Source organism: Fulmarus glacialis, unplaced genomic scaffold, assembly GCF_000690835.1.
Source record: "Fulmarus glacialis isolate BGI_N327 unplaced genomic scaffold, ASM69083v1 scaffold7522, whole genome shotgun sequence".
Taxonomy (NCBI): domain Eukaryota; kingdom Metazoa; phylum Chordata; class Aves; order Procellariiformes; family Procellariidae; genus Fulmarus; species Fulmarus glacialis.
In genome coordinates, this window is record NW_009199709.1 from 11,912 (window position 1) to 39,097 (window position 27,186).

Consider the following 27,186-nt stretch of genomic DNA (forward strand, 5'->3'; position numbering starts at 1 on the left):
TGAACCTGGAGTCTTAATATATATTTAGTCCTTTCCCTATGAGGTAATCTGGAAGTAGATCAGAGAAATTTAAGCTGTCTCCCTTTGTTATTGGGCTTTCACTTGGGTTTGGGGTTTATGAAGGATGATGGCTGAAAATGTACGTCGTCTTAAAATCTTACATTTATTCTTTGCAGCCTTTGGAAAAGAAGTTTGTGCGTGTTTCAGGGGAGGCAACAATCGGACATGTGGAGAAATTCCTCAGAAGAAAAATGGATCTGGACCCTACTTGTCAGGTATGCCACTTGTAGTGGCGCTTACAAGTTCACTGTGATCAATGTAATGCCTGTGCTTCAGAGAGAACATTTCCATTGTTCATTAGAGTCTAGAAGTAGTGTTAGGTTTTTTTAATGCAGTAAGGATTAAGAAATGAAATGCTTGAAATGTTGTGATCCATGAGGAACAATTCTCCCAACTCATTCGCAACTTGTATAGATTTTCATTATAATACGTTATTATTTGTATAGAGTTTCTGAAGTGCCGTGTAAGATTTCACCAGATGAAATTCAAAACCAAAAGATACTGCTGCTTCAAAGATAGAACTGTGTATATAGACAGGAAAGTGTGTGAGTGTAGGAGGATATGAAGGAAGAGGTAGGTAGGAGCTGAATAACAGTAAAATTTAACTGAATATTGAAGAAGCAAACAAGAGCTAAGAAAGAATGATACTGTGGATGGATGTATTGAAATGAAAGGTATAAATGCAAATGTAGGCATGGGCCTCCAAATAAAAATTCAAAGGAGCAATATATGGTACAAAAGAATTTGACTTTGTATTTCTCAAAAATCATTTTGCTAGGAATTGCATGTCAAAACCAGTTTTCAATTCTTCAATGTATTTCAGCAACCATTCAGTTGAGAAGGTGCAATGATTCTTAAAGCTGTCAATTATTGGTAAATCAAGCTGATACTGATGTGAATGGTGGAAGTTAAGTGCTGGCTTTGGAGTTAAGGTTGTGTTTTCATACAGCAGTAACTGTCTGAGACAATACAGCATGACTGTGTGCCTCAGTAATGAGTATTTATTCATGCTGCTTACTGTTTCAGTGGTGACAAATCAGATATAAATTATCATTCTAAGGAAGTAATGTATTCTCATTTGCTGGTTTCCTCTCAGTGAGAGTCTCTGTAGCTTTCAGGTGGTGGTAACTTGGTATTTTGAACAAATAAAAGTATTCTCAAAATCAGGCTAGAGAAACTTCTTGCGTTGAGTTGTTGTTTATTTGAGGGGAAGGAATTGTTTTGTTTGTTTGAGTTTTCTTAAGTAGTACATCAGAATCTCAATTTTCAGGAACACCGAGCATTTGTAATGGAAACTGCAGTTACCCATCTTTCAAAATCAGGCTAGGCCTGTGTGTTAGATGTCTTTCAGATTTTGCAATCTTGAGATCATCTAATAGAGATAACTTGAGAATTTTTCCCCCATTAGTTACTTTCTGCTTGGACTTCACCAGACAGGTTATGATCCACTGTTACTGGGTAAATGTTACTGTGTCTCAAAAGCTGATGATTTCATAGACTTCCTTTCTCAAGATGTTGCTTGATGCTGACCCAGTCACTTTACCTCTGCTAGTATCCAGTTTGCCATTCTGAAGTAAGGCACAGTCATTGGCTAGTTCTAATCTCTTGGTCTCTTCTGTGCAAGCCCTGCCTGTCTGGAAGAAATGTTAAATCTTCTTTCTTCTATGGTCAGATCTTTTGGCTGCTTTTTTTTCCCCTCTTAACTGATCTGCTCCCATATTTTTCAGCGAGTATGTTTTTTTGGTCATTGGAAACCTGTAGTCAATTTTCATGTGACGAATCATGACTGATTTCTTGAAGATATTCAGGCTTATTTTTAAAAGATTAGGGAATTAAGGAAATGAAGCAGGAAATATTTTTCCTATCCTGATTGGTCATTTCTTTGTCATATGGGGGCTTAAGATTAAAGGAGTGTATGTACTGAGCTGTCACCTTCTCATTGTAGTATGCAGAACTGAAGCTGATTGTTTGTTGGTAAACATGCAGAAAGCGAAAGAGGTATCAGATACGTCATTGGAAGATTAATAAGCCTAATGAATCATGTCTTATTCCAACTTCCAAGGATGGCTAATAAAACAGAAACTGTAAAACAAAATTAGTGAGAACCTGAACATAAATTAGCACAGGCAGAAGAATTTAGGGAAATAGGTTGTAAACCATACATGCAAAGAATATAAATGTAGAGGGTGCTTGGCTGCTTTTTTAGTTTGCTGTAGAAATTTGGAAGAGTGTTGAGGACTGCAGTGGTTCATTTCCTGTAGGCTTCCCCAAAGTACGTTAAAGAAGAAATAGATACTAACTTAGGAAAACAAGCTTTTCTTTTTAATATTACTTCTTTAGTCTTGACTTCTAACTCTTTCCAGTTCTTCGTTACCTAAAATAATCAATTTTTATATAAAGTGTCATGAGTTTGGTGTGCTTAACTTGGGACTAGAGTCTAAGAACAAGATTCCCCTGGGAAGGTAGGAAGTTTCTTTCCGAAATACGCGTTTCAGGCACTATTGAGCTAAAATGCACTGCATTCACAGTATTTTTTCCCACATTTATCTACAGAGAACTTACTGCCATGGTGTTTAATTGTGCCTTACCTGGGACTTGAAAAGATTTGACTGTAAGGAGGGAACAGAGTCTTTCCTCCTTTCTCTCCTCAGTGTATGAATTGCATCCTTGGTTTCATTGTTGAAATTTCCAGTAAGAACGTTAGGTGTGCTTATTTTGTGAATGCAGTCAGTTCCTACTGAATATCAGCTTAGTTTGACAGTCTACAAAAGTATTATTTGAGCATGTTTTACTTGTTCTCTGTTAGAGCTGATTCAGTGACCAAGTGATAGAATGTATGTTACCCATTCTCGTCAACTACTGACTGTACTTCGACCTCTGGACTTAATTTGTTCATGTGGAATATTAGCTAATATTTGCCCTTCTTCGTTGGCCTGCACAAGTGGGTTGGATTGAGGTTAGTGAAAATGTGAAATAAGCGATCTGATTCATGTGTGACAGTCTATATAAAAGTCTAAAAAGCAGTTTTGAAGCCACTGCCTTTGTTCTTTTTTCCTAGTCTGAGGCCTCAAATTATTTTCAGACTTTTGTATTTGAGTTTGCAAATGGATTTTGATTCAAATTTCCTAGTTTATCTGAAAGGTTAAGGCTTCATTTATTTTATCTACCACTTGAGTTGACAGACTGTAGTTTACTCTGTCTGGTGCTTTGTTTTGATCTCTATGCTTTGGGCAACGATTAATTTTCTGTATATGTTTATATATATTTCTAATTACAAGGTCTCTTGTGAATATTCTTGCTGGAATTTCTTGGGGGAGGTTGTGAAAATAATTTTTATGCAACTGGAATTGCTAGTAATAGCTAAGTAGATATCATTTAGTTTGAGCTAAATACAGATTATGGTGTTTGGAATCCATTAGGTACTTGGCTTCGACATCTGATGCACGTCTATATAGTTTATGTTCTGCTGAAAAGTGGGGAGAAAATGAGAAGTTTTCTTTAAAGTGTTATTTCCTTTGAGGTCATCCTGCAGCAGCATTATCTCTTCTTGCCATTCATTCTGTAAGGATGAGAGAGACTGCTGAAAGACTTGTGGCTTGGCTGGTCTGAATGCGTTAATGTAGCATATGGAATAGAAATGTTCCATAATCAGATGTGCGTTCCTGAAAGCGTGTGTAAACTGCAGCCTGGGGAAAGATTGGAAGAAGGTCTGTGCTCATACAATGTAGTTGTTGATGCAGTTTCTTAGATGCCAGTCTTAGACCCTGGTATAGAAGTACTTCTGAAAACTAAATAGCAGCTAGAGGAAATGCAAAGCTTTGCCTTTTTTAATAACTAGCCCAAATACTCATATCAATCTCTAAAACTTTGTGTTTTCCTTGTCCTTCCCTGGATAGTATGGGTTGGTTTAGAAACTATTGATTGACATCTACTGCTTTCTGGGCCAAATTCCCCCTTGGGATGAATCTTATGTGGGATATCCCTTACATGAAAGTTTTCCATTTTTATCTCTGTCTTACTTAGTGAGTATTAATTTATAATTGTCTGTTATCATGGCTTTTAGAGAAACAGCTCTAATGCCACCTGAAGAAAATAAATGGCATAATTATTTTAATAAGAATTTTAACAGAAGTGACTGAGTATTCAGCAGCTACACCTTCATGTTTTCTTTCAGCAAAAGGTCAAACTGTATGTACTGCTGTCTCACTAGCTATCGGTACTAGCTGGCTTCAATTTTACCAGTCAGTTGAAATTGTAGTAAATTCATAGCACTTGTGTTGCTGGTACCTCTTTTATAATGGAATATATTAATTCCTGTATGGCACAAGGATTCCTCTGAGACACATTTCACAACTGATTTTCACACTGAACTGGGATTTTTTTTTACTGTGTGTTTTATTCTTCTCTTGTCCTTATAGAATGAATCCTACCATAACAATTTGTAGGCAGAAATTCAGGCTTTGGTGCTGGAATGAGATTAGGCATTTGGTATTCAGAGCACTCTAACATGGTAAATGTGAAAAACTCTTCTCAATTTATCAGAAGACATGGATCTTTAATGACTGCCATTTGAAACTGGAGCAGCAGGATCAACAGTGGGATATTTTCAAACAAGCATTCTGATTCTGTTTTGAAAGATTGTCAGCAGTTGTCACTACCTCTGTTTGCATCCTATATTGGGCAAATAGGTTAGATCTTCTATTTCTGTAGAATATATAAAATGTGTGTTCCAGTGAGAGCAGGATTGAGTTTTCAGTGCCTTATGGTTTAAAAATCAGAAGAGCTTATAAAGCAAAAGTAATTAAACTCGTATATCACTGGAAAGCACAGCAGAAATGTCTGTCTTCCTGCAGTAATAACTGTAGAGGCTAGAATGCATGGGAAACGGCAGAAATAACTGTAACCGGTTTTCAAAAAGAAAAAGAAACATATTTCTTTCAGGTTCTGTGTTAAATACATCAAATGTTGATGTTAAATATATACGTGTGTGTATATGGATCAATATCTAATCAATATTTAATGTTATGTCCAGATTAGTTTTTACTTGCTGGTTTCCTTCTAGAAGCTAAAAGAAGAAGTAATACTAAGCAGTTTACATCTTCTGCACATTAAGATTCAACTTAACATGAACCGAGTATTCTACATCGTTCTCTTACTATACGGATGGTGAAGTAAATTAGCCCTTTTTGAGCCTCTAAGGAGTAGAATTCCTGTGTTCCTGATTCTCAGAACAATGCGGTCTGCCAGCATGAGGCATAAATCTTCCTAAATCTTTTCATGAAGAACAAGAGAGGGATATTGGGTCAGCATGCAGAAGAGCATAAATCCAGGGGAATTGAATAGCTGAAGCACAGAGTGCATCTTGTAGTGGAAAGTGGCTATATAAGAGAATACGTAATGATATTGCAGTATGCTCCCCAACTACTGCAGTGGCAGAGCTTAGGCGTTTTCCTTGCAGAAAGCTGTGGGACAGCTCATTGTCGATGCTCTTAACTTTAACTTTGAGGTTTCGTCATTGTAATTCACAAATGAGAGCCCTCTCATTTCCATATCTAGAAATTGCTCATAAAGAAACTGTAACCAAGCTGCAGTTGAGAGAGAAAGAGTGCTCTGTTAGCTGCTCTAATTTGGAATGTTAGAGACTGGATTTACATTATGCACAGTGAATTCATAGTAACTTTATAAAGAAGCTTATTTTTCATAATAGTCAAGGCAAGGAAATCAGAATACCTCACTATGATTTCTTTTTTTTTCCCCAAAATTACTGGTTTTGTGGGCGGTTACTTAACAAAAGTGCCTCCTCTGGAATTGCAGACATCATTGACATAGTTTAGCTGCAGTAGAGGGCATTGCTTAGAATTGCTGAGTATGCCCTTCACTTGCATCACAGAAGTATTGATTGCATTTTGAAGGAGGACTGTGTGAAGTAATTGCTCACAGTGGCATACAGTGAGCTGTTCTTTTCTATTAAAGCACTTCTTCCGAACAGTCGTATTAAGCAGACTTATTCACGTGTTTTCTCACTTCAAGATAAGAATGAGGCTAGCAATGGCTCATTTTCTATCAGTGGCGCAAACAACTTGCCCTCTTTTGCAACTGATAAATGACTCTGGATGTTTGTGGGATTGTTTAATACATGATCTAAATTCCCATTCAATTCGTCACAGTTATTACTAAGCAGTTTTTTCAGCGGATGCACCAAAATGGGAGTGAAACAATAAACTGTCCTCTCCTTTCCAGAAGTAAGCCCCACGTCAGGGGCGTGGGGTGGGAGGCATTAGGGCAGTGTAGTAGTGCTATGCATGCTAAATACATTTGGACAACAAACGTAAAGGTGGCTTTAGTGTCTAACGTGCTAGAATTGAACTCTTCTAAGGAAATTTAAAGGGCTTAGATACTGTTTTCCTAATCCAAAGGTAGGTTGAACTTGACCATGTTTGTGTTCTTTCACAGGTAGACATAATATGTGGTGATCACCTGCTAGAACACTACCAGACACTGAGGGAAATTCGTCAAGCCATAGGAGAGAGTGCAGTACAGGTACGTGTGGCAGCTGGGGCTTTGTTCCAGGTTTTCTATTTTAAAAGAGAAGTCTTCTTTCTTAAGCTATCAGGTAGCACCAACTTGTCTGAAGAAATCACTTAGAAAATCTCTCCAGCTTGTGCAAATTGTTTTTTGTATTGTAAATAGAGTTGAGAAGTATACCATGTGCTAAGAGTGTTCTTGATGGTTTGATGGTGTTCTGGATATGAGTGCTTTTGTAGTTTTGTTTTTGTGTTTTTTTTCTATTCTGAAACAAGTTGCTATCTTATCAGTGATAAATTATACCAGTCTTTCTTTCAATTAACATTCCTTGTTTTCCTCCCTGGCGATTGCATCTCTGGAAGAAAACAAAGGACTGAAGCATCCCAAATAAGACTGGCCTTGTGACTGGATTAGGGGAATAAACTTGCTCATAAAAGCACAAACCAAACATACAGAGTAATTAATGCGATTAATATGCTTGATGCGTATTATAGCGGTCCTGATCACAGCATGAGTGTCTAGCCAACTATTTCATGTTGGTAACTTACTGTCTTAAGTGCTGCTGGCTCTGCAAATAGGAAAGCATTTTTTTATTTCCTTGGGAATCTTTTCAAGCATCTTTATAATGGAAAGGGTCACACCATTTTAGAAGTGCAGCAAAAACAAGAAGTAGTCTGCCCAGTGCACAGTAAGATCTAGATGTAAAATCATGATGTATGGCAAACTGTATATTAATCTAAACTTGGAAGTCTGAAAAGTTAATGTTTAATCTAATACAGTGGGAAGAAATACCATTTAAATTGATATTTTATTTGGAAAGCAATCTAAGTAGATGGCAGAAAGGCTAAAATAGTAGCAAATTCAGTTCTCTTGCCTTGTTTGTGCATACACATGCACAATCTTTTACATTTAAATTTCCCGCTGAGCCCTTTGATGCTACGAGAGGGCTTCTGTTTCAGGGGCAAGAAGTGAAAAGCTGATTTCAAGGTGTCTTGGACATTGCATCATCTGTACCTGATTTGAGTAACTAGGAGGGATCCCCCAGTCAGGGCAGACATATGTGGCTCATGCTAGTGTTGGCAGACATTAAAAATCTTTGAGGCTTGTGGTGTGTACCTCAGTTTCTGCAGTCAGAGGGAATAAATGCCGTACTTGATGTCTTAGCTGTTTATATAATAATATGAAGAAAAATTAAAATGTAACCTAACCCGTTTTGGGGAGTAGGAGATAGAAATGAGGAGGAAGCAGCACCGGTAACAAACTTGCTTCTAATGTAATGAGTTCATTGTAAGTAAATGCAGCAATCAACACATAGTGATGGAAGAGCCCTCTACTAAAAGGTTCAGTAAATAGCAGGGGGATGATTTATTTCTCAGTCCAGGGGTATAGTCAAATGTACATGCTTTTAGACTTCATCTTAGCACAAAAGCTTTTCATGTATGAAAAATGCTCTTGGGGAAGCACTTTAAAGAAAACTGCATCGGTTTCATTTCCTGTCAGAAATGGATCTGCCTAGTTGAAGTTTAGTGTCTTTAATTTCTTGTCAGAATTGGGTCTGCCTGATTGATGTTTAGTGGCTAAGTACCAGTCAGCAGATCCACAAAGAGAACAGTTGTCTCGGGATATGATCTCCAGTGATGTTTCAAGTCTCATTATTACAAAATCAGTATGCTAGTGATGAATTCTCACAAGCCTGCACTCTTGGGCAAACAAACAGAAAAAAATGTAGGGCTTTTTGTGAAGTCTTGTGCTTTCATAGTCAGTTTTGCCAGGCAATTTGAAAGATCATCCTTAATTTTTCTTAATTTTGTTACAAAACCTCTTAGGATGCCAAATAGTTACGGTAGCAATGTTGCAAATAAACACAGTTGCTTCTTTTTTGATATTGAAATAATTGTGACATTTTCATGTTTTATAGTCTCACATTATATTATTTTCCAGAAATCAAGAGGATGCATTTCTAGGATTAAAAAACCTTGGCGAATGTTTTTAGATAATTATCCAGAAAAAAAAAAGATGAATAGGTCAAGTCTAAAAATGGTAGGGGTTGTTCCTTTTTCACCAAGACCTGAAATTCAATGAGGGGCATAATTGTCCTGTTCCAGTGAGACTACAACTACAGAGGAGCATTTGATGGATTTTATATTAAGCTCCAAGGGCATCTTATGCCATCGTAACCTTCCAGCCTTTCCAAACCAGTGTTGGAGCTTGGAATGCCCCTAACAGCTCTCACTAGGATGCTGAAATACTCTTCAAAACTGTCATTGTCATTTACCAGTTTCTGAGGTTCATTGTAGATGCTTCATGCTAAGAAAATAGCTTCAGTAGCTATTTATGCAATACAAAGTCATTTAAAGGAATAAAGATAGGGTTTTTTTATTTAGATGAGTACAGTCACTGTTAGAGGAGAAAAATAACTGCTCTTCTGAATCGCATTTTTCACTTGCAAGTTCATTCATGTCAGCAGTTATTCTTTTTTCTGAGAAAAGTGATTTAAAAAATGCGGATAAGTTTCTCTTTGCCAAAGGCATTAATTTTAACATGCATTCTTTGGCAGCATTTACATTGGAAGTTTCTTCCAATGCAATGCAGCATAACATATGTTGTGTGTGATTTATTTTTCTGGGCCATAATCACTGTAATTGTTTAGGGGCTTTTACTCCTCCTGAATGGTTCTTGAATGCCCAAGATTGTTTTGTGAAGATTTTGGGTGTTGTGGTTTTTTTTTCTACTGAGTAAGAATGTGTAGTGATGCCTTAGAGCCACAGTAAATTAGTGTCTCCTGTAGGTGCAAGCTAGCAGGGTTTTAACTGTTCTGAGTAACTATGTGCCTTTCCAACAAGTGTGGGAAGATCAAGTGTGATCTGATGGTAAAATAAATATTTGTGATACTGGCCCCATAGTAACCTGTTTGGGTTGTTTTAATTGGAGTAAATAGGCAACTAATTTTAGTGGTTGAATGTAAACAATTAACATGTTCGTTTCTGAGTAGTTGATAGAAGTCTAAAAAAAAGTCAGGAATAAATCTTGTTTAATCTTGTAGATCTCAAGGTATTTTAACATTTCTGAAATTGGGTGGTTGGTTGAATCTTTGTAATTAGTTGGAAATAGGATTTCTACCTCTGTTTAGGGCAAAAACGTAAAAAATTTGCTGCACAGAATTTATATAAAAAGAAGCTACTTTGCTTAATTTTTAAAACAGTGTACAACTTGTGGAATTTACTGCAAGGAGAGATCAAAGACACTGACAGAAATGTTTAAAAGGCTCAATTTTGTTACCAAGCATTGAGATCTGCCTGTAATTAAGAGTTTGATCAACTAGCTGAGGAAGGAAGCTTGCTATTAACTATATGGGAATATAATTTCTTCCCTGTATTACCTTCCTCCCCTCTGCTGCACAAATGCAACATGATCCAAGCTGCTAGTTATTTTCACTTGTCTGAAACTGGCCTCCTCAGAGCTCTGCATCACTGATGGATATAAGCTCACACATGGGAAAAGCTAAAAAGAGTAGCTTCCTTTATGTCCCTGGCCCTTGGCACAGAGCTCTTGTAGATTATAATGCTCTCTTTGTAACTCTCACCTTTTTGTAACCCAATGCCAGTGTATTTTTTTTGGTCTCTCCTGAGCTAGGCAGTAAGAGCTGTGATCTAATTTAATTACTGTGACCCTCTAGCACATGTCTGCTATGGAAGTGTTTTACTCTTTGCTGTGGGGATATTGAATTTGGAAAGTGGGGCACTTTTTGTTTCTGCTGCTCTTACAACATCAAAAGGTGTATACACTATGGTGTTTCTGTCTGTCAGTTCCACTCTAAAGTTTATAGTTGGGTGTAACAGGTGGAATTCTTTCCATTTTTTTAGGTCAGGTTCACAAATGTGTGGCAAAGAACATTGGAGAGTTTTGCTGTAAGAAGGCATCATATTTCATTCTGCTTTTCTTTTGGGCATGTCTGAGTTAGCCTGATTTGAGATTTGTAATAAGCAGTGAGAGCTCATTCTCTGTTTGGCTTTCCTTTTAAGAACAGTATCTAGAGAAAGCAGCTGAAAATATATAGAAATATATAATGCTTAAAAAGTGAGTAATTACAGAGTAAGCAGTACCAGTACTGGGTTAACTCTCAGCTTCTCTTTGTACAGAAGGAATTGCAGTGGGTTTGGCCTTTGGTTTAACAGGGATATTTCCTGTGTAGATTAATTAGGAATTAGGATTAATTTCTTTAAATGTCCTACTGCCAAATGTACCATTTGAAAATTCATTCATCAAAGAATACATTGTAGCATTGTCGTCTTGTTTACATATTCCTTTCCTTTGAGAAACTCTGCTGTAGAGGAAAAACTGGGTTTGACCACAGTTCTCCAAAAAAGGAAGCTTCAATGTGTCTTATTTTCTCTGTTGAAGTAGCTAACAGGCATGAGGAATAAGTATACCTTTGTGAAGGTATAACAACATACTATGTGCTAAAAGGTTCATAAGTAACTTCATAGTACCTGTTCTACCTAACAAGAAGTGAGGATACTCAGGATCCTATGTTCATACTGCGACACAGTCATCCAACTTTATGCTAGGCACTCAGTAAGTGAGTTGAAGCTCCTGTATCCTTCAGTAGTTAGCAATGGATTTCTGGTTATTAACAGGATGAGAAGAGCAGGAAGGTTAGTGAGCTGGCACTAATAACACAGGAATAAAACAGGTTTTTTTCGTTCCTGTCCATTGAAGTTAAGTTTGATTGGCATCTACCCTACAGTAGGCCCTCATTTGTCATTGTAAGCATCCTTTAAATGCATGGAGTGCATTTGCTGTTGTTCTGAAGCTGTTTATATCACCTGTAGCTGTAGAGTTAGGGAAGATGTATATTTGCTGTAGCCTGAACATAGATGTTTTAATGTCCTGTCCTTTTTTTTCCAACATGACCCTTCTGGTTGGTTTTGACAGTTCTTATAAAAGAATACTTTGATCCACTTTTCTCAGTGCCTGCATTTTAATCCCTTTTTTCGCATCTTCAGTCTTGATCTTATGACTGACATCACCATGTCCAGTGATGCAAAGCATTTGGATTTGATTTCCCTTAGATTTGACTTGTGGATGCCAGAAGTTTGTAGATTCAAAAGCGACAGACCAAGTTCATAGAAGTCATCAGAAGACACTTGATACAAAGCTACCTGGACTTAGGGCTCAGGAAGTTCCTGAGAAAAGCTTTTGAAATTGGAAAATTATATAGGGAGGTAGCATACTTGCCCTTTTCATGTATTTTTATTTAGGCTTTCACCATGAGGCTAGATAGCCCTTTGGTCTGCCCTGGTATGGCTGTTCTTAGGACCTTACATTTTTAAGTTTTGGGGTTTTTTGTGTTTTGGGTTTTTTTTTAATTGGCTCCTTTTTTTTGTGCCCTTTTTTCCTGACTTAGAATATTAATCTCCTCTGTAAGTAAATGACAAAATCTGTAGCCAGAAGCAGAGTTTCATGTCTTACTAAATGAGCATGTTGGCTAAATTGATCAAAGTTCTGCTATTGTAGATCTGTTCTCCTTCATTATGAATCTGTTTTCTTTCACCATCACATTTGAAAGCTCCAACAGCTCTTCCACTTTCTTTTTCCCCTTGAAAATAACATACTGCACTTTTTTTTTTTCCCCAGAACAGTAGCTTTGTTTCCAGTGGCACCATTTAGCTACCAAAGTTAAAGAAACTAATGGTAGAAGAGAGAGTAAAATAATTATACACAGCAACAATTAAGGTGGTTTTCTGCTGAAAGAGCTTTGTGGCACTAGAGGGAAAACAAGGCTATTTTTCTAATAATAGGTCATCTTCCAGACAGAACGTAGAGGTGTTGGTAGGCACTGTCTGAAAAGAAATCCCAAGGAAAGAAAAAGAGCTGTAGGAGGTGTGGAAAAGCACATTCTGTCCTCTTGAGTCTTTTTGAGATCAATTTCTTAATCTTAAATTTCCTCCAATGCAAAATGGCTCAGATTTTTGTGAGTAGTTGAGGCTACACCAACCAGTCAAAAACATTTTTACATAGATAACAAATTATTGTTTAAAAAAAAATTATTCCAAAACACTGTGTTTAGACTAATATAGTACTTTCTACTGTTACTGTATTATAATACAGAACCTGTAAAGTGGTGACAGTCTTGTTACCTTTTTTTTTTAAATTACCTTTTTAATTTAAGATTTTTTTTTTTAATGTGCTGGTATACCCCTTCACACAGAACTGTGTAACTTCTCTGGAACATATGTTATCTTAGGTCCTGTGTTAATAGACAAAAACATCAGAAGCAAAATACGGTAGAAGTTCTAACATGTTAGTTGTGATTAATGCAGTTTCTTTTATTAAAGCCTGTCCGTATAAATAGGTCTAATGCAACAAGTCAGATTCCCAGTGGATCAATAGTGGAAGCAGACTAAGTGCTAGATCTTTCACCAGCTGTGTGTGAATTGAGTGACATAAGTCAGACTGAGTCAGGAAGTATCCTGTTTCACAGGTGAAAGGTTTTTTTATTATGTGGAGCAATCTCAGAAGAGGAGAAACATGACTTAGTAAGCTAATAGTTGTTTTGGCTTTTTTGGATTTTTTGTTTGTTTGTTTTTTAAATATCCCTTGTGTTCATTACTTAACAAATGTGTAGTAGTAGTCTGGGTTCTTCCAGTACAGCTTTTGGCAGCACCTTCTAGAACTACTTAATTGACTACTTTTTTTTTCTGCCCCACAGTATCATGTGGAAAGCAGCATGAGTTGTAAATGAGAGCCTATTGTATGAAGATGAGATAATTCCATTATAACTTTAAAATAAAAGCAAAATGTTGGATTTTACCTTTTTTTTTTTTAATACCCTTCTCCATCTCAAAGAGGAGAGGGGAATATAATTATTTGCCTTGATATTTCAAAACTTGTATTCACCATATGGAAGGGACATGGTATAAAATGGTGAGTGAGATTGAAGCTGAGGTTCTGCCACGCAGTGACTGTCATACCAGGCTGTGATGGAAATGCCTCACAGACAAGGTGAAGTGGTATGATGAAGCAGTTTCTTTCTCTTCTCTCTAGGATGGTTTACTTGTACTGCACTATGGCCTGGTAGTATCTCCGCTAACTGTAACTTAAAGATTGCTGGAATATCAGAAGGCAAAAGAATCCGAGTCATCAAGCTTCCTCACTGCTGTTTTTCACCAAAGAAGGCCATCGTATTTCCTGTGACAGGAAGCAAGTAAAAAGAACCACCACTAACTGCTGTATGCTTGTAATTTAACATCTGACTTTACCACTGTAAACAATTACAGCTTCTGTAGGTACAGCTATAGATGTTGCTATGCTTTGTGTTACAAAATACTGTCTTCAAATTTCACTCAGCTCAGGGAATTTAAATGCTCAGAGTAGCTGCGTTTTTTTACTTTCTAAAACCACAAGATCTCACGGGGTAAACAGCCTTTTTTTCCTCTAAGCTATGAGATATTGCTTAGTTTCTAAGTGTCTAGCTACAACAGTGCTCTCAGGGATGATCTTCAGTGGGCAGTATAATTTATTCTGGGGACGAAATAGTCATTTGCCTAAAAAAAAAAAAAGTGGGCTGTGATCATCTGTCTTCGGATGTGATTTGGGGAGGGGAAGGGAACTTTAGAAATGCAGACCAAAATGGGTAGAAAATGACGCATCATAAGCATTGTTTTTTGAGAAGTAGCATTAAATTTAGTTGTTTTTCTTGAAGAAAGACAATTTTGTTTGCACTGGAAATATATTTGCTGGTAGTTTGGCTTATACCAAATGGTGGATCATGCATCTCTAGTCTTAATGGAGATGAGCTGGCTGTAAGCTGGTTAAACTATGCATGGAAAAAAAAAAAAAGTAGCACCTCTTTCTACCTGCTTGCTGTATGTTAAATAATCACTGTCAGCCTGGTTCTGCTGTCATGTAAAATCTGTCGACTCACTTGACTGGCAGAAGCATAAATCCTTTCACTTTAGCACGTATCTTTCTGGCAGCAGTGAAAATGGTAGCTTTTTCCACTCTTTCTAATGTGTATTAGTGCATTGTAGTGGAGACCAGGGTTGAGTAGTGTAATACTTGCCTGTTACTACCAGATTCACAGAGGACATTAGGTAACTTTAATTTTAACATATTAAAATACTAGGTTTTGTGACAACTGTAATACTTCAAATTCTGTTCGGTTTCAGATTTCCATAGTTTCTTGCGCAGCATTAAGGACCAGAGTTTTGTGTGTTATGGCCTTGCTGCATACTAGGTCATCAATGTGGGGATTCATGAAAGCTACCATTATGCACCAGGCTCTCTCCCTTCCCTATAGTCAGCGTAGAGAAAGGGAGGAGATTCCTTTGTAAGGCGTTTCAGAGCACCTAAGTGAGCTCAAATGCACTTGTTTGCTGTCAACCTAAGAGGACTGGCATCCTTTGTCTAAAGAAAGCTTTCATGAATCCTTCCTCAGGTCTTTACAATAAATGTTCAGTTTTGTCTGTGAAGATGACACCATAAGAAAAAAAAAGTCTTGTTTGAAGTAATTCTTGTGATGCTTCTAAAAAATGTAACAAACATTTCTAGCTACAAATTCCTATTTTACCTTTAAAGTTTGTATAAAAGTAGTGTTTAAAATGCAGCAGAAAATGAGATTATTTTGTAAACACTTGTGAGTTGTGTTAATAAGAGATTATATATTGTAACAGTAAAATAAACTTTATTTTAGCCAATTTAAAATTGAGCTCTCATATTTCCATGCCATACTCCCTATGTCAGCCTCAAAATTGTAGCAGCTGATATTGAAACTGCTGGATGTGCTCTGGGGTTATTAGAATGACAAATTTCAGTTAGGAGGTTGAGTGGTGAAGGATAGTTTAATACCAGAATCTCCACTGGAGCTAACTGCGGTAGCATTAGCTGGAGTAACATGGAGTTTCGGGGACTCTCATTTTAATGAGGATTTCAGTGAGAAATAGCTCAGTAAAGATGTCAAGATGATTTTTCAACACAGATACAGGAGAAACAATCCTATGTAGTTACAGAACACCTTTTTTCCTCAATACGTGCATCTTTTTGTCAAAGCCACCTCTAGATTATTTTCATTCATGTTTATGGCTGTTGTTATCAAGTCCCCTGTGAACCAGATCTTTCTCTGCTGCACTGATCGTCCTGGCTTTGCACAAGGCATCTGGCTCATATGCTTCGTACTGCCACTTCCTGTTTCGTTAGCACTCATGGGTTTGTTCTCTATGTATAGTTCTATGCTTAAAAAAAAGTTAGCAATATAGTTACATTTTACATTGCAAATTCTCCCCTAATCCAGGCCTGAACTTCATGTCTACAGAAGGGTTTATTTGCAAAGTTTAACAGCTATATAGAAGCTGGTAGTTAATTCAAATTAATGTCATTCTAGGATACTGCTGACTTGCATAGCCTCAAGATGACTATGCTGCCACTGGCTCTGATGTCAGTGTCAGTTTCTGGGTTTTTTTGTTTTGGTTTGGTTTTTGAGTTTTGGTTTTTTGGTTTGGTTTTTTTTTTTAAAAAAAGGGCTTTCGCAATATCTTTAGAGAGGGTGGGGTAGGGTAAATCACATGCCAGCTAAAATGCAGAAGGCCAAGACTTCCAACTTCATTCTTTCAGTGGCTTAATGAGGAGGATTGAAGATCTGTTGCCTGCGATATTTTGGTATGAATGCTTAATGACCTCTTATTTCGCATTTGTCTGCTGCTCTCTTTATTTCTTCCTCACCTGCCTTCAGATAGCGTATTCTTAGCTTAGTTTTCCTGGCTGAACATCCTGCTTTCTTTCACCTTAAAGCATACCCTGAAGGCACTGGTGCTTTATCCGCTCTCCAGCTCCTGCAGTACTCCCTGGGACTCCGCTTGGCACATCAGTGTGCAGCGGGGGTGACCTTTGGCTACTGCCAAGGCTGATCTGTGGGCTGTGCAGTTCTTCCTGCATAAAGATAATCAGTCTGCTTGCTTTAAAATGTGCCAATCTCCTTTCAACTCTCCTGCTGCTGTTTTATTTCTGTTGGGTCTCCTTTTAACCTTGGCTTACCTCCAGTCACTTTCGGTCCTAATGATAGAAGAGCTTCTGTAACAACAGGCTGTCTATGGGATAGCATCTCTGCCCGCATGGGAGATGAGCCAGCTTTCATGCTCTGGAAGTGAGGGAAGGTGTGCTTGGACTCATTCATTATTTTACAGACACTATTATTGTTTCCTCACTTGATGAAATAATTCTGGTTTTATTTTCTGGTTACATACTTAGCAATGTCATGGCTGACACAGATCCTAATTAAATACTACTTGTACTGCAGCATAATTCTGAGTTGCTTTACAGATCTGCTAATTCCCAGCAAGAGGAGATGGTGAGGCCTAGTGTCGGGAGTTCTTATAAATGCAAAATCACGCTACAATCCAGTCATGAGCATTGAGTCATGTTGGTTACATTCTGCCTGGTTTATGTGTGTTTAATACAGATTCAGTGTAATAAGAAGATAGGGTTCAAGAGACTAGTGAAATGTGCAGCTGAGCTCCCTTTAAATGGAGGGGCACTGCGATGGCAACGTATAACTATTGTTTATGTTCTGAACACCGCTATTGCATCCAGCCCTGATCTGCATTGCCACCAGACTGTGGCACACATGAGCCCAGAGAACCCTTAACACTTACTTCCATAGATGTGAAACAACCAATGAGTTTTACTGAAAGATCATTCAAGCTTGTCTAATACTAGTCTGTGTTGAATTTCTTTTCAGGGAATCATCAGGCATTTATGTGCAATGATTTATGTTAATGCATGTTAACAGTCACTAACAAATTAAAATTACATCCTTGGCATTTCTGTTTTCACTTTCCTTCAGTGTGGAGTATCATTATTACGAAATTTGTGCTCCATACAAACGGGGGCGGTGGAGGATTCACTCCAGCAGTTGAGAGAGCGCCTATTAACAGAGGCGCATGAGTTCTTTCTTTTAAAGGAAGATGATCAAGTTGTCCACCTGAATCTTCTAATATGCTGCATGCTCAATAGAGTTCACCAGGTGCCAGCCTGAATATTTAGATACTTTAAAGTATACTTGTTCTGCTGTGATAGATACTTGCTGAGAGATGGAGAGAATGTTGCAAATGGCGCATTCTCATCACTTCTGCTTTTTATTTGTTTTTTCTACCTCCTTTTTTTTTTCTGTAACCCTAACTAGTTCAGCACAAAGAGAAGCAGCAAGGTGATCATATGTTGAATTTTACCCATGTCATCTTTAAGACGCCTTGCTGAATGAGCCAATGGATATTTACATTTGCTGAGGTTTCAGAAAGTTGCCATAGGTACAGGTTTAATCACTGAACAGGTCAAATTTTACTGTTTTTGAGAGATAAATGGTAATCTCATCTAAGGTGAAATGCAGTACTGATTGGCTGCCCTACAGCTGCAAAATTGTTGCTGGAGCTGTATCACCATCTTTACTGGGTTTTGATTTAGTATAAATATTTCCCAAAGTGGAAAACAGAGCTTATATTTTCTAATTGCTTGGTAAAATAGTTTGGAAAATGAAATCTATTTGGAAATGAAATCTTAAAATGCCTTGTTTTCTTTCAAGGGAAACATTCACCGTAGAAAAGTGGGTGGTGGGCAAAGATTGAGGAAAAAAAAGTGTGTTCCTGGGAGAGCTGCTTTGGAGCCCTCTTCATGTGGTGCTGGGAGGCAGCCAGTCGTTCTAAGATATGACGATGTGTTCAGAGCACACTGCTTGCAGCATGGTTTTCTGTACCTTATGACAGGAGCAGTTATTAAATGATGAACCGCGACGATGTGTTCAGAGCACACTACTTGCAGCATGGTTTTCTGTACCTTGTGGTGACAGGAGCAGTTATTAAATGATGAACCGTCATATCCTTTCTTGCATATACTTGGGACTGAAAGGAAAGAACTCCCCAGTTGAGAAGCCCAACACCCTTCACATGAACCCGCAATCTCCTTTTTCTTCCTCATGGGACATGGGAAAATATTTCACCTCTTGGTGGCAATAAAATAGCAGATTATCTATGTGCCACAACATACAGAACAGGAATGGTGGTAGTCTTCCTCTGTGGTAAGTGGGTAAGCTGATCGCAGGGGCACCTGCATTCTCTTTTCAGCTCTGTCGTTGACTTGCTGTATGACCTTGAACAGATTTCTTCACTTCTCAGCTCTATCCATCTAGTGCAATAACTTCTGTAAAGTGCTGTGAATGGAAAACCCCACGCTACTGCTGGGTTTTAGGCAATTAACAGACTACTACTGAGATACCCTTCGTGAATGCAGGTATAACAGGACTGGTAACAGTACCTGTTGCTAAAGCAACCAAGTGTGTTTCTTTTGAAGACTTTACTTTTGCTTGTTTAAAATTTTGCCAAATGATAAACATCTGGCCTGAATTTGTTGTGTTGCAGGTTGTTCCAGCTGTAAGTGGATTGATTTCGTTATCTATGGAGAAGTTCAACCAAAAAGAACAGAAAAACTTGGTTTTAAGAAACAAATAATTGGTGAACAGTTTAAAAAAAAAAAAAGTGATGCTTGTTTCATTCTGGGGTGGGGGTTTTTTTTGCTTTTACAACTTTGTCTTTTGGTTGCAAATGAGCCCACAATGAAGCTTGCCTCTGTGTTGAGGCATTCTTAACTCTTGCCCTCTGAATGGGTTTTCTGGTATCTAGTAAGGGAAGCTCAACTTTTTAATCAATTAATGTATTTCACCTATACCTGGTTGCATGAAACTTGGAGGCATTTGATATCTTTGAGACCTTCAGCTCTCTCAAATGTGGCTGAAGTTAAGCTGATGAGTATTTAAAAAAAAAAAAAAAAAAGATTGGGGAAGGCTCTGGAGGATAAAGGACGTTCAGTCCCAGTATGATCCCATAATCCTTGCTTCCTTAAGAATCTAGCCTGAGAATATTTTTGGCTTGCTGAAACATTTTGGCTTGCTTCAAGCATTGCCATCCATTCTTATTCATACAGCTCTCGGGCCTCTTTGCTAGACTAGGAATTTGCTAATGAGATGCCTTGTGTCTGAGGTTTGGGGGGTTTTTGCATTTCCATTGAAAATTTGCTTAAACTTAATGATGTTCTAAGCCTCAGTGCAAACTGCGTTTTTCAGTCTGACCTCAGCTTTTCCCAATGACATCTCCAAAGAGCTCGTTCTTACAGACCACACTCAGGTCTGGGCATGTACGCCATCCCAGAGAATGACCACGTGTGTGTCAGTGTGTTCACAAGGGTGCTCTGGGTTTAGGGAAGCCAGGAGCCTGTCTCTCCTGTGCTCTCTGGGATGCAGACAGCCAGCAGCTGCCTCTCTACCCAAAGGCAAAGCAGCTGAGCTGGCCCTGCTGCGATAGGAACAGACTCTGGTGCCTCTGTTGTTTCAGAGCTGGTGCTTATAGCACCCCAAGAGCTTTGCTCCTATCTATGAGCAGCAAGTGGATGTGTGCCTGGGGCTCTGGAATTGCACTCTGAAATTTTCTGGGTATTTCCCTTCCATCTAAGCAGGTATGTCTGTGTTTAGCATGAGCATTGCTCCTTCTTTGTGTTACAGTGGATGCAGCCGAGCTGCAGCAGGGCGGTCGGTTCTGGGCAGCAGTGTCCTTGGCGGTACATTCTGCTTTAACAAGGATATAATCATTTATCACGGAGTTGCAGGTTCCTCTCAGTTGTAGCTGGGTGAATTGCAGGGTTTTGGATGAATACCCCTGCACAGGCTGTACTGCCCTGCTGTAGGAGTGCATCCCCCCTGACCCCATAACTGCAGACCCCAGCTCTGCAGCCCTTCTGGCTCAGCTGGACAGAACAGGGTGGATGAGCATTCTCTCACCCCACCCCATGCAGTGCCCCGTTTGCATGTTATGCTGCATTTGTCAAGTGATCCTTATTCCCGTATGCCTGTGAAGACTTGCATGAATGAGCTTACATTGCTCGTGCTATTTTGGTATAAACTTTGCTTTAAAGTGTCAGGCCCCACTGATGTGGACATTTAATCATTCAGATGCATCCGTTCAGCTGCTGGCATTGGGGGTCTACGTGGGTCATTCACTCAGGGAAGAAGGTCTTCTCCTTGAGGAGGTCTCTTGCCAGCTAAGAGCTGGCAAGAAGAGAGCTGGACAGATCCAGCCAAAGGTGCTGGAAGAGTCTTTGCTCTGAATTTTCTATTGATTCTTTCTTGCTGAATGATAGGGTTCTTCCCCAGCCTGGAAGAGGAGATGTCTGCATTCTTGCCAGAGAAAAATGTTTGGGTTTTTTTTCTTTGGCTGCTTTTTCTTTTGCTTACTCTTTAAGGAATTCCAGCATCTGGACAAGCGTCATTAGCAAAACTTCTCTGTGTGCAACGACACTCTCTGTTTTTAAGGAGCTGTACATCTCAGCACAGACCATTATTGCAGGAACCTCTGGTGGAGCTGGATGACCCTTGGTTCCATGATCACGATGGGAACAAAGCTCTTTGATCACTGGAGCAGCAGGAGCATGACCCAGGCCCGCCCCAGCCAACATCCCAGACTGCATAGACTGTCCCGTCTCACCTACGTGGCAATGAAACGAGCAGAGCCGGCAGCCCCAAAGCACAGCTGCACGGTGCATCAGGTCAGCATCTCCATCCAGGGAAAAAAACCAACTGACCAGCCCTGTGGTGGGAGCTTGCACCCCTGCGTGGAGGCTGGAGTTCTCCCCAGCGTAAAGATGAAGGCACGCAGCATTGTGGAGAAATGGCCGCTCTCTGCTTCTTCCCGAGCTGATGGTGCAGGCGGTGTCCGCAGGTGCCTTTTATCTGAGAGGTTGAGGTTTTGCAGAGGTATAAATCTTTAAGCATCTGCAGTGTGACTCACTCCTTTCCTCTGGCAGCCTTGGTGTTTAACCCAGTAAGAAAGATGGGACCACAAAGGAGGATTTATTCCCTTGTTCCAGCTTAGTGCTTCGCTGGAGAAGCCTTCTGGTGCATGTAAGCTACCACGTGAAAGGAGTCACCGTGAAGAAAAGATAGCAATAGAAAAGGAGGCCTGGATGGAGATAGCTGGAGGTCAGTGTTGGTAACGTGCTGAGCCGGGCTCATCCCTGTCTGCTGTCTTCACTCTCCTCCTAAAGATGAGGAGAGTGAGGGCATGGGTCTCCCTTAGAGTAGAAAGTGAGGGCACAAGCCCTCCTGGCCACACGTCACCACGCATTCAGTGAGGAGCTCAGCCCTCCTGCCCAACAGCAGCAGCCACATGGGGGGCCCGCAGGAGTTGAGCAGATGGGGCTCAGCACACCTCACTTGGGCATAAGGCAGTCCCTTCTCTGATCCTGCAGCTGAAATGTGAGCACCTGGAAATGGCCAGAGCAAGCTGTCCCCAACGGCTGTCTACACTGGGACACCGGGTTGCCTTCTCCACGTGTGCCTGCGGGGTCACCGCTCTCCTGCTCCCAGGTGCATTTGGGCAAGTACTGCAGGCAGAGACTGGGGTGGGGGATGAATCTCCTGCAAAGACTCCCTCATGGGACTAGGCTTCCTGAGATGGGACTTACCAAAGGGCCAATGGAGGCTTGCAGGATGGGGTTTGAAAGGGTTGGGTTTTCTGGGTTTCGTAGTCAGCAGCTCTCCCTGGTTCTCTTCTTGGTCACTGGAGGACCAGCTCTCCTCCATGGTCCCTGCACAGGCGTTGCAGCCAGAGGCTGGACATGAGTAGCTGGGAGCTTGCTGCAGAGCTGTGGGCAGCCCTTGTTGCCCAGTCAGGCTCTGTCCTTCAGGAAAGCAGCGTGTCCCCCTCCTGCAAGGGCTCTCGCTCACCCTCAGTCCTGGGAGAGCATTTGTGGGGTTGGTCACTTGCTGCTCTCAGGGTAATTAAAACTCGGCAGCTCAGACCCTCTAAGATCACAGGGACAGAACCCAGCAGAGGGGCTGTCAAAACCACAATGTAATCTAAACTCAGGACTGGTCCTTTCTGGTGTATCCTAAATGCCCAGGTCCTTTCCCTGCCTGCTGCCCCCCTCCCCCTTCTGGAGCTTAACACAGTGAGACAGCACCAAAATGCTGCAGAGCTCCAGAAATGCAGGAAATCTCTGGAGCCAGCTGTTGCAAAGAGCTAATTCTGCTCAGAAGCCCGTTTCCAAAACAGCACCTCATCCTTCCCCTGACTCCTTTGTCCTCCTCCACGACTGCAGCCCCTCCGCATTGGTATCGCCAAATTAAAATTCCCAGCTTCGTTGCTAGCATCCAGCCAGCTGAGCAAGCAGGAATCCCACCGGAGGCATGTGCCAGGAATAAAGGACAGGTCAGGCTGCTTATACTCGAGGGACAGAAAGAAAGCAGCGCTGGAGGGTATTTGAGGTTCAGAATATATTACATTAGCTGCACAGTCACATCTGCCTTTTATTCCCCCTGTGGCTTGGGAGAAATGCTGTGTGTTTGCATTTCCTAACTGACAGCTGAGCCAGGAGATGTTTGGAGGTCAGTCCTTGCTTTACGTGCCAGTGCTCTGGACTTAACTCTGCAGGTGCTGCCTGCCCCCCCCCCCCCCCCGGCCCGCCCTCGCTGGCTGGCCTCCCCCCCCCCCCCCGCCCAGCTCTGCCTGGGCACCCCAAGTTCTCTGCACTGTTTTGCTGGGCGCTGCTGGTGCCGGTGGGATGTCCTGCCCCAGGCATGCCCTGAGCCCCCTGCCCTGCCTCTGAAAGGAGCCCACCCTTCCCTCCCCGGAGCTGCATCACCCCATGGTGAGCAGCATCGTCCCCAAGGTTATCGGTGTGGCAGGGTCAAGGGAAGTGGCTGCGCTGTTCCTGGCCTGCAGCGCTAGCAGAGAAGCCTGTGACTGTCACACCATGTCCCTGGGGCTCTGGGGCAGATTGCCGTGACGTGGCGTGACAAGGCAGGAATGGGAAGGCAATAGGACAGCGTACTGCTGGCAGGGCCACCCAGCGGGAAGCCTGCCCATGCTCTTTCCATGCCCCGCTGCCCTCCCGTGTGCCCCTCTACAGGCACGTTCAGGCAGAGCATGGGCATCTTCTGAATATAAGCCAGCGTTGGTCACGCCAGCTCTGTGGGCACCTTTGACCACTGGGTTTACTTGGGAGGTGGGTGCACCTGCATTTCTTCCATTTGCTATTGTGTAAATCGCTTTATCTTCACTTGTGAAGGCAAACAAAGAGGCTATTTTTAACCCCTGAACATGCAGGCAGGGTGGAAGAGAAATGGCAGATATCTTGGGACCGAACTGTCAGGGGTGTGAGGCAAATCAAAGCTTCATAGTCCACTTTCTGGGCAAATTAGGGTGCGCTCGGCCATGGGAGACCTTGTTCCCTCAGCCAGCTGGCCATGAACTCTTCTACAAAGCAGGGCCACTGTGACAGGTACCTGGGGGTGAGACCCAGACATGCCCCTCGGCCATCGGTGGGACCAGCCTTGCCTTGCAGCCCTAGCAGCAGAGTTTGGCAGCCGCACCCCAACACCAAGCTCTTTGCAGGGGACCGGGGGGACTGCTGGGGACTGAACCGGCTGTGGGCTGGCCACTGAGCTGTGTTCCCGAGGCGAAGCAGCAGCAAAGCAGACAAAACAGCTTGGTTTGATACACATAACTATTTCTTTCTTTTTAATTAAATAGAATAGAAGAGGAAAGAGGGGGAGCTAACGATTTGCTGGGTCCAGGAACTCGTCTGGCACCACCGCGAGGGCAGTAAGGTCTCGTGATGATAACCTTGCCAGGGCACTGACACGCAACACACGCACAGGCGGAGTCTCCCGCTATTGCAAAAGCGATTGCTGGCAATTTTAAGGCATTGAAGGAAACCTAGGGTTGTAAATCCTATATCAAATTTGGCACACGCTGGAATAGTTAGAACAGAGACGAGGATGCTTTGCGAGCTGGTGTTCGGGAGTCCTGCAGCTTCCCAGCACCAGCTGGGGCACGATGCTAATGTGAGCGCGGGGCTTTCATGTGACGACTGTGCAGCCAAACGAAGGGCCCTACAGACCCTGACATTTTGGAGCCAGCGACACCAGACAAGGTGCTGTGCCCCGCGGTGTGGTGGTGCCTTCACCTCCGATGCACCAGTTCCCTGCCCCGTGTGCCTGCCTGGGCTGATGCTGCTGAAAACCAGAGTTGTCGGGACAAAAAAAAAAAAGAACATTCCTTATAATTTAAAACGTAAGTGGCTCATAGACCAGATGTCAGGTGTGGTTACAGTCCAGTATGGCTATTTCTGTGCTTCTGGGATTAAAAATGGACAGCTACGGCTTGAGGAGTGGGGAAGAGTTTAGTTATACGTGGATTTGGATAGTAGTTGAAGGTCTGTAGCCTTGAAACTAGTTGTAGCAAATGTATTGAGTCAATTCCCTCATCCTCCCTCCCCAGAGAGCTGGTTGAGCAGTGGTCCCAACCGGCTCCCCCTTGCCCGCCGCAGGAGGAGGGAGGGAGGGAGGGATGGTGGGTGCTACGAGTCCACTGTGCCACCACAACAACGACCAACATGCATCTAGCTACCTGCCTGCGCCTCCGCCCCATTTAAAAGGGAGCAATATGCCAAGCTCGGCCTCTGCATGGCGGGACCCGTGAGGAAGCCAGCCCCGGTCAGTGTCCCCGGGGGGTTATGTGTTTCTAAGGCGGGCTTCCCACGAGCCCAGCATGGCTTCATGCCCGGAGGGGCAATTTAAAGGCCAAGTGGAGACTGTTCCCCCTCAAATGCAAAACGGACGGGGTCATGACAGTTACATTTTTGCATTTGCAACGATTCCTTCATGCAGGTTTAATCTCCCTCTTTTCTTGGCAGAGGTTATGGTTCCCTCAATCATCTCAGCCTGGCTGGGTGATATTTTAGAGGTCACTTTAATAACCTCTCCTTGCTCCTCCTCCTTGAAGGACAGAGTAGAGGAACTGAAGCCTCTTGACTGGAAGGAGTAAGTGGGGTTGGGGAGGGGATTGAGCGCTGAAAGGCCGACACTTCCCGTGCTGAAGAGGGTCTCCTCTCCCTCCAGCAGCTTCCTGCAAGCACATCACAAGGGAAGAGGTTAGTCTGGGGACATCTCACGTGAAACATCTGCAAAGGCTGAGGGTGTGCAGTGACCCACGAGCAAGTCTGAGTGTTCCAGGCCATCTCCGCAGCCTACAGTGGACATGGGCTCAGGTCACGCCACACCATGAAACTGGTTCAAAATCATATGCTTTGGTCAATCATTTTTGGAGCACTTGCAATATGGGGTACATGAGACCAGCTCCCTCCTCGCCCTCCAGAAACCCCAGGAAAATAAAACCCCGAACCAGAGGGACTCTGCCTTTTGCATCTACTTCGATTTGCAACTGTCCCCACTAAGAACCACTGCTTCTGGGACAGCTGGGGGATGTGGCTCACGGCTGCTAGATTGAGGCATGACATGGAGCCATGGTTGCTCCCCAGGCAGGAGCACCACAGATCCACACAGGGGAGATGAGCAACATGATGGTGTTGCTCCTTGAGTGTGTACCCAGATATTTTCTGGGCTCTTGAAACTACCCCAGCCTCGTGGGGCTGGGGGTTCGGGTTGGGAGGCAGCTGGGCGGAGCGGGGTCAGAGCAGCCTTACCTGTAGGCAGCTATCTCGATATCAAGTGCCATCTTGACATTAAGCAGGTCTTGGTATTCCCTCAAGTGCCGAGCCATCTCGTTCTTGGTGTTTCGTAGGTCGTCCTCCAGCTGCCCGATGGTGTCCTGCAAAGGCAAGGGTGCTCAGGGCTGTGTTTTGGAGCAGGGACATCTCCTGCGGGTTTTCTGCTCTGCCATTGCAGAGCTGCAACAGGCAGTAGTCCACGATGGCACATCCCACCAGGAACTTGGGATCATGAAATCTCACGCTAACAGGGATGGAGAAGCTGGCAGAGCACCGGGCATGGATTGCAAGTGTGTGCGGTGGGGGGAGGCTTTAAACATTGATGGATTTATATAGTTTCCCATCTGCAGCAGGGTTGGGTGTACAGGTTCCCCGCTGCGCCTCGGGTTGGGGGGGGGGGGGCACATAGCACATGGTGGTGGAGCCCCCAGTCCTGTGGGGGACAAGGCAGGCTGCTGCAGAGGGAAGGGAAGGGAAGGGACAAGTGGCTCAGTGGGACAAGCAAGAGCACTCAGCACTGCAGCAGCACATGGCTGGAATGGCTGCCTGGAGAAGGGCTGCAGTCTGCACCTGGGGGGCTTAGGAAGGGTTGGGACATGTGTCCGGGGTGATGGAAGGAGAGTTGGTGCTGCTGCAACAGGAGGGAAGAGCTGGCTCCAGGAGGGGAAGGCTGACACCTTTCCCAGAAAATGCCTTGGACCCCCAGGCTGGGGAGCTCTGAACGCAGGCATTTGGGGGGGTTACAGAGTCAGGGCCCTGCCCTGCAACAGCCAGGGTGCTCAGCTGGATGACAACGTCCTTCTAGCATCGTTCCTATCAGCTTTGTCCTGCCATCTAGTTCTACCTGCGATGTGGAAGAGTCCGAGGCCAGATCTGCTAACAAAGGGGATGAATCTTTTTTTCTTTTTTTTTTGTCAGAAAACAAGCAGCCCTGGGTTTCTCCCACGTGGATCCAGGTATCTAAGTAGCAGCCTGAAAGCAGTGAAACCCGCTCCTATAGGGATCTTCCCAATCAGATGGTTTCCCGCTGCCGGCCACCCTGCTGCCACCAGA

At 42.4% G+C, this 27,186-nt stretch overlaps 1 protein-coding gene across 1 annotated transcript in view; it reads left to right on the forward strand.

Annotated features, from left to right (window-relative positions):
• The window catches only part of PCGF6 (polycomb group ring finger 6), a gene marked incomplete at its 5' end in the record, with an annotated part of 24,599 nt that extends 10,910 nt beyond the window's left edge, over positions 1 to 13,689 (forward strand). The window contains 3 exons of the mRNA XM_009573341.1: positions 177 to 275; positions 6,514 to 6,600; positions 13,633 to 13,689. Coding sequence (XP_009571636.1) covers positions 177 to 275; positions 6,514 to 6,600; positions 13,633 to 13,689 — 243 coding nt within the window. The remainder of the gene's footprint in view (positions 1 to 176; positions 276 to 6,513; positions 6,601 to 13,632) is intronic.
• Positions 13,690 to 27,186: the final 13,497 nt, after the last annotated feature.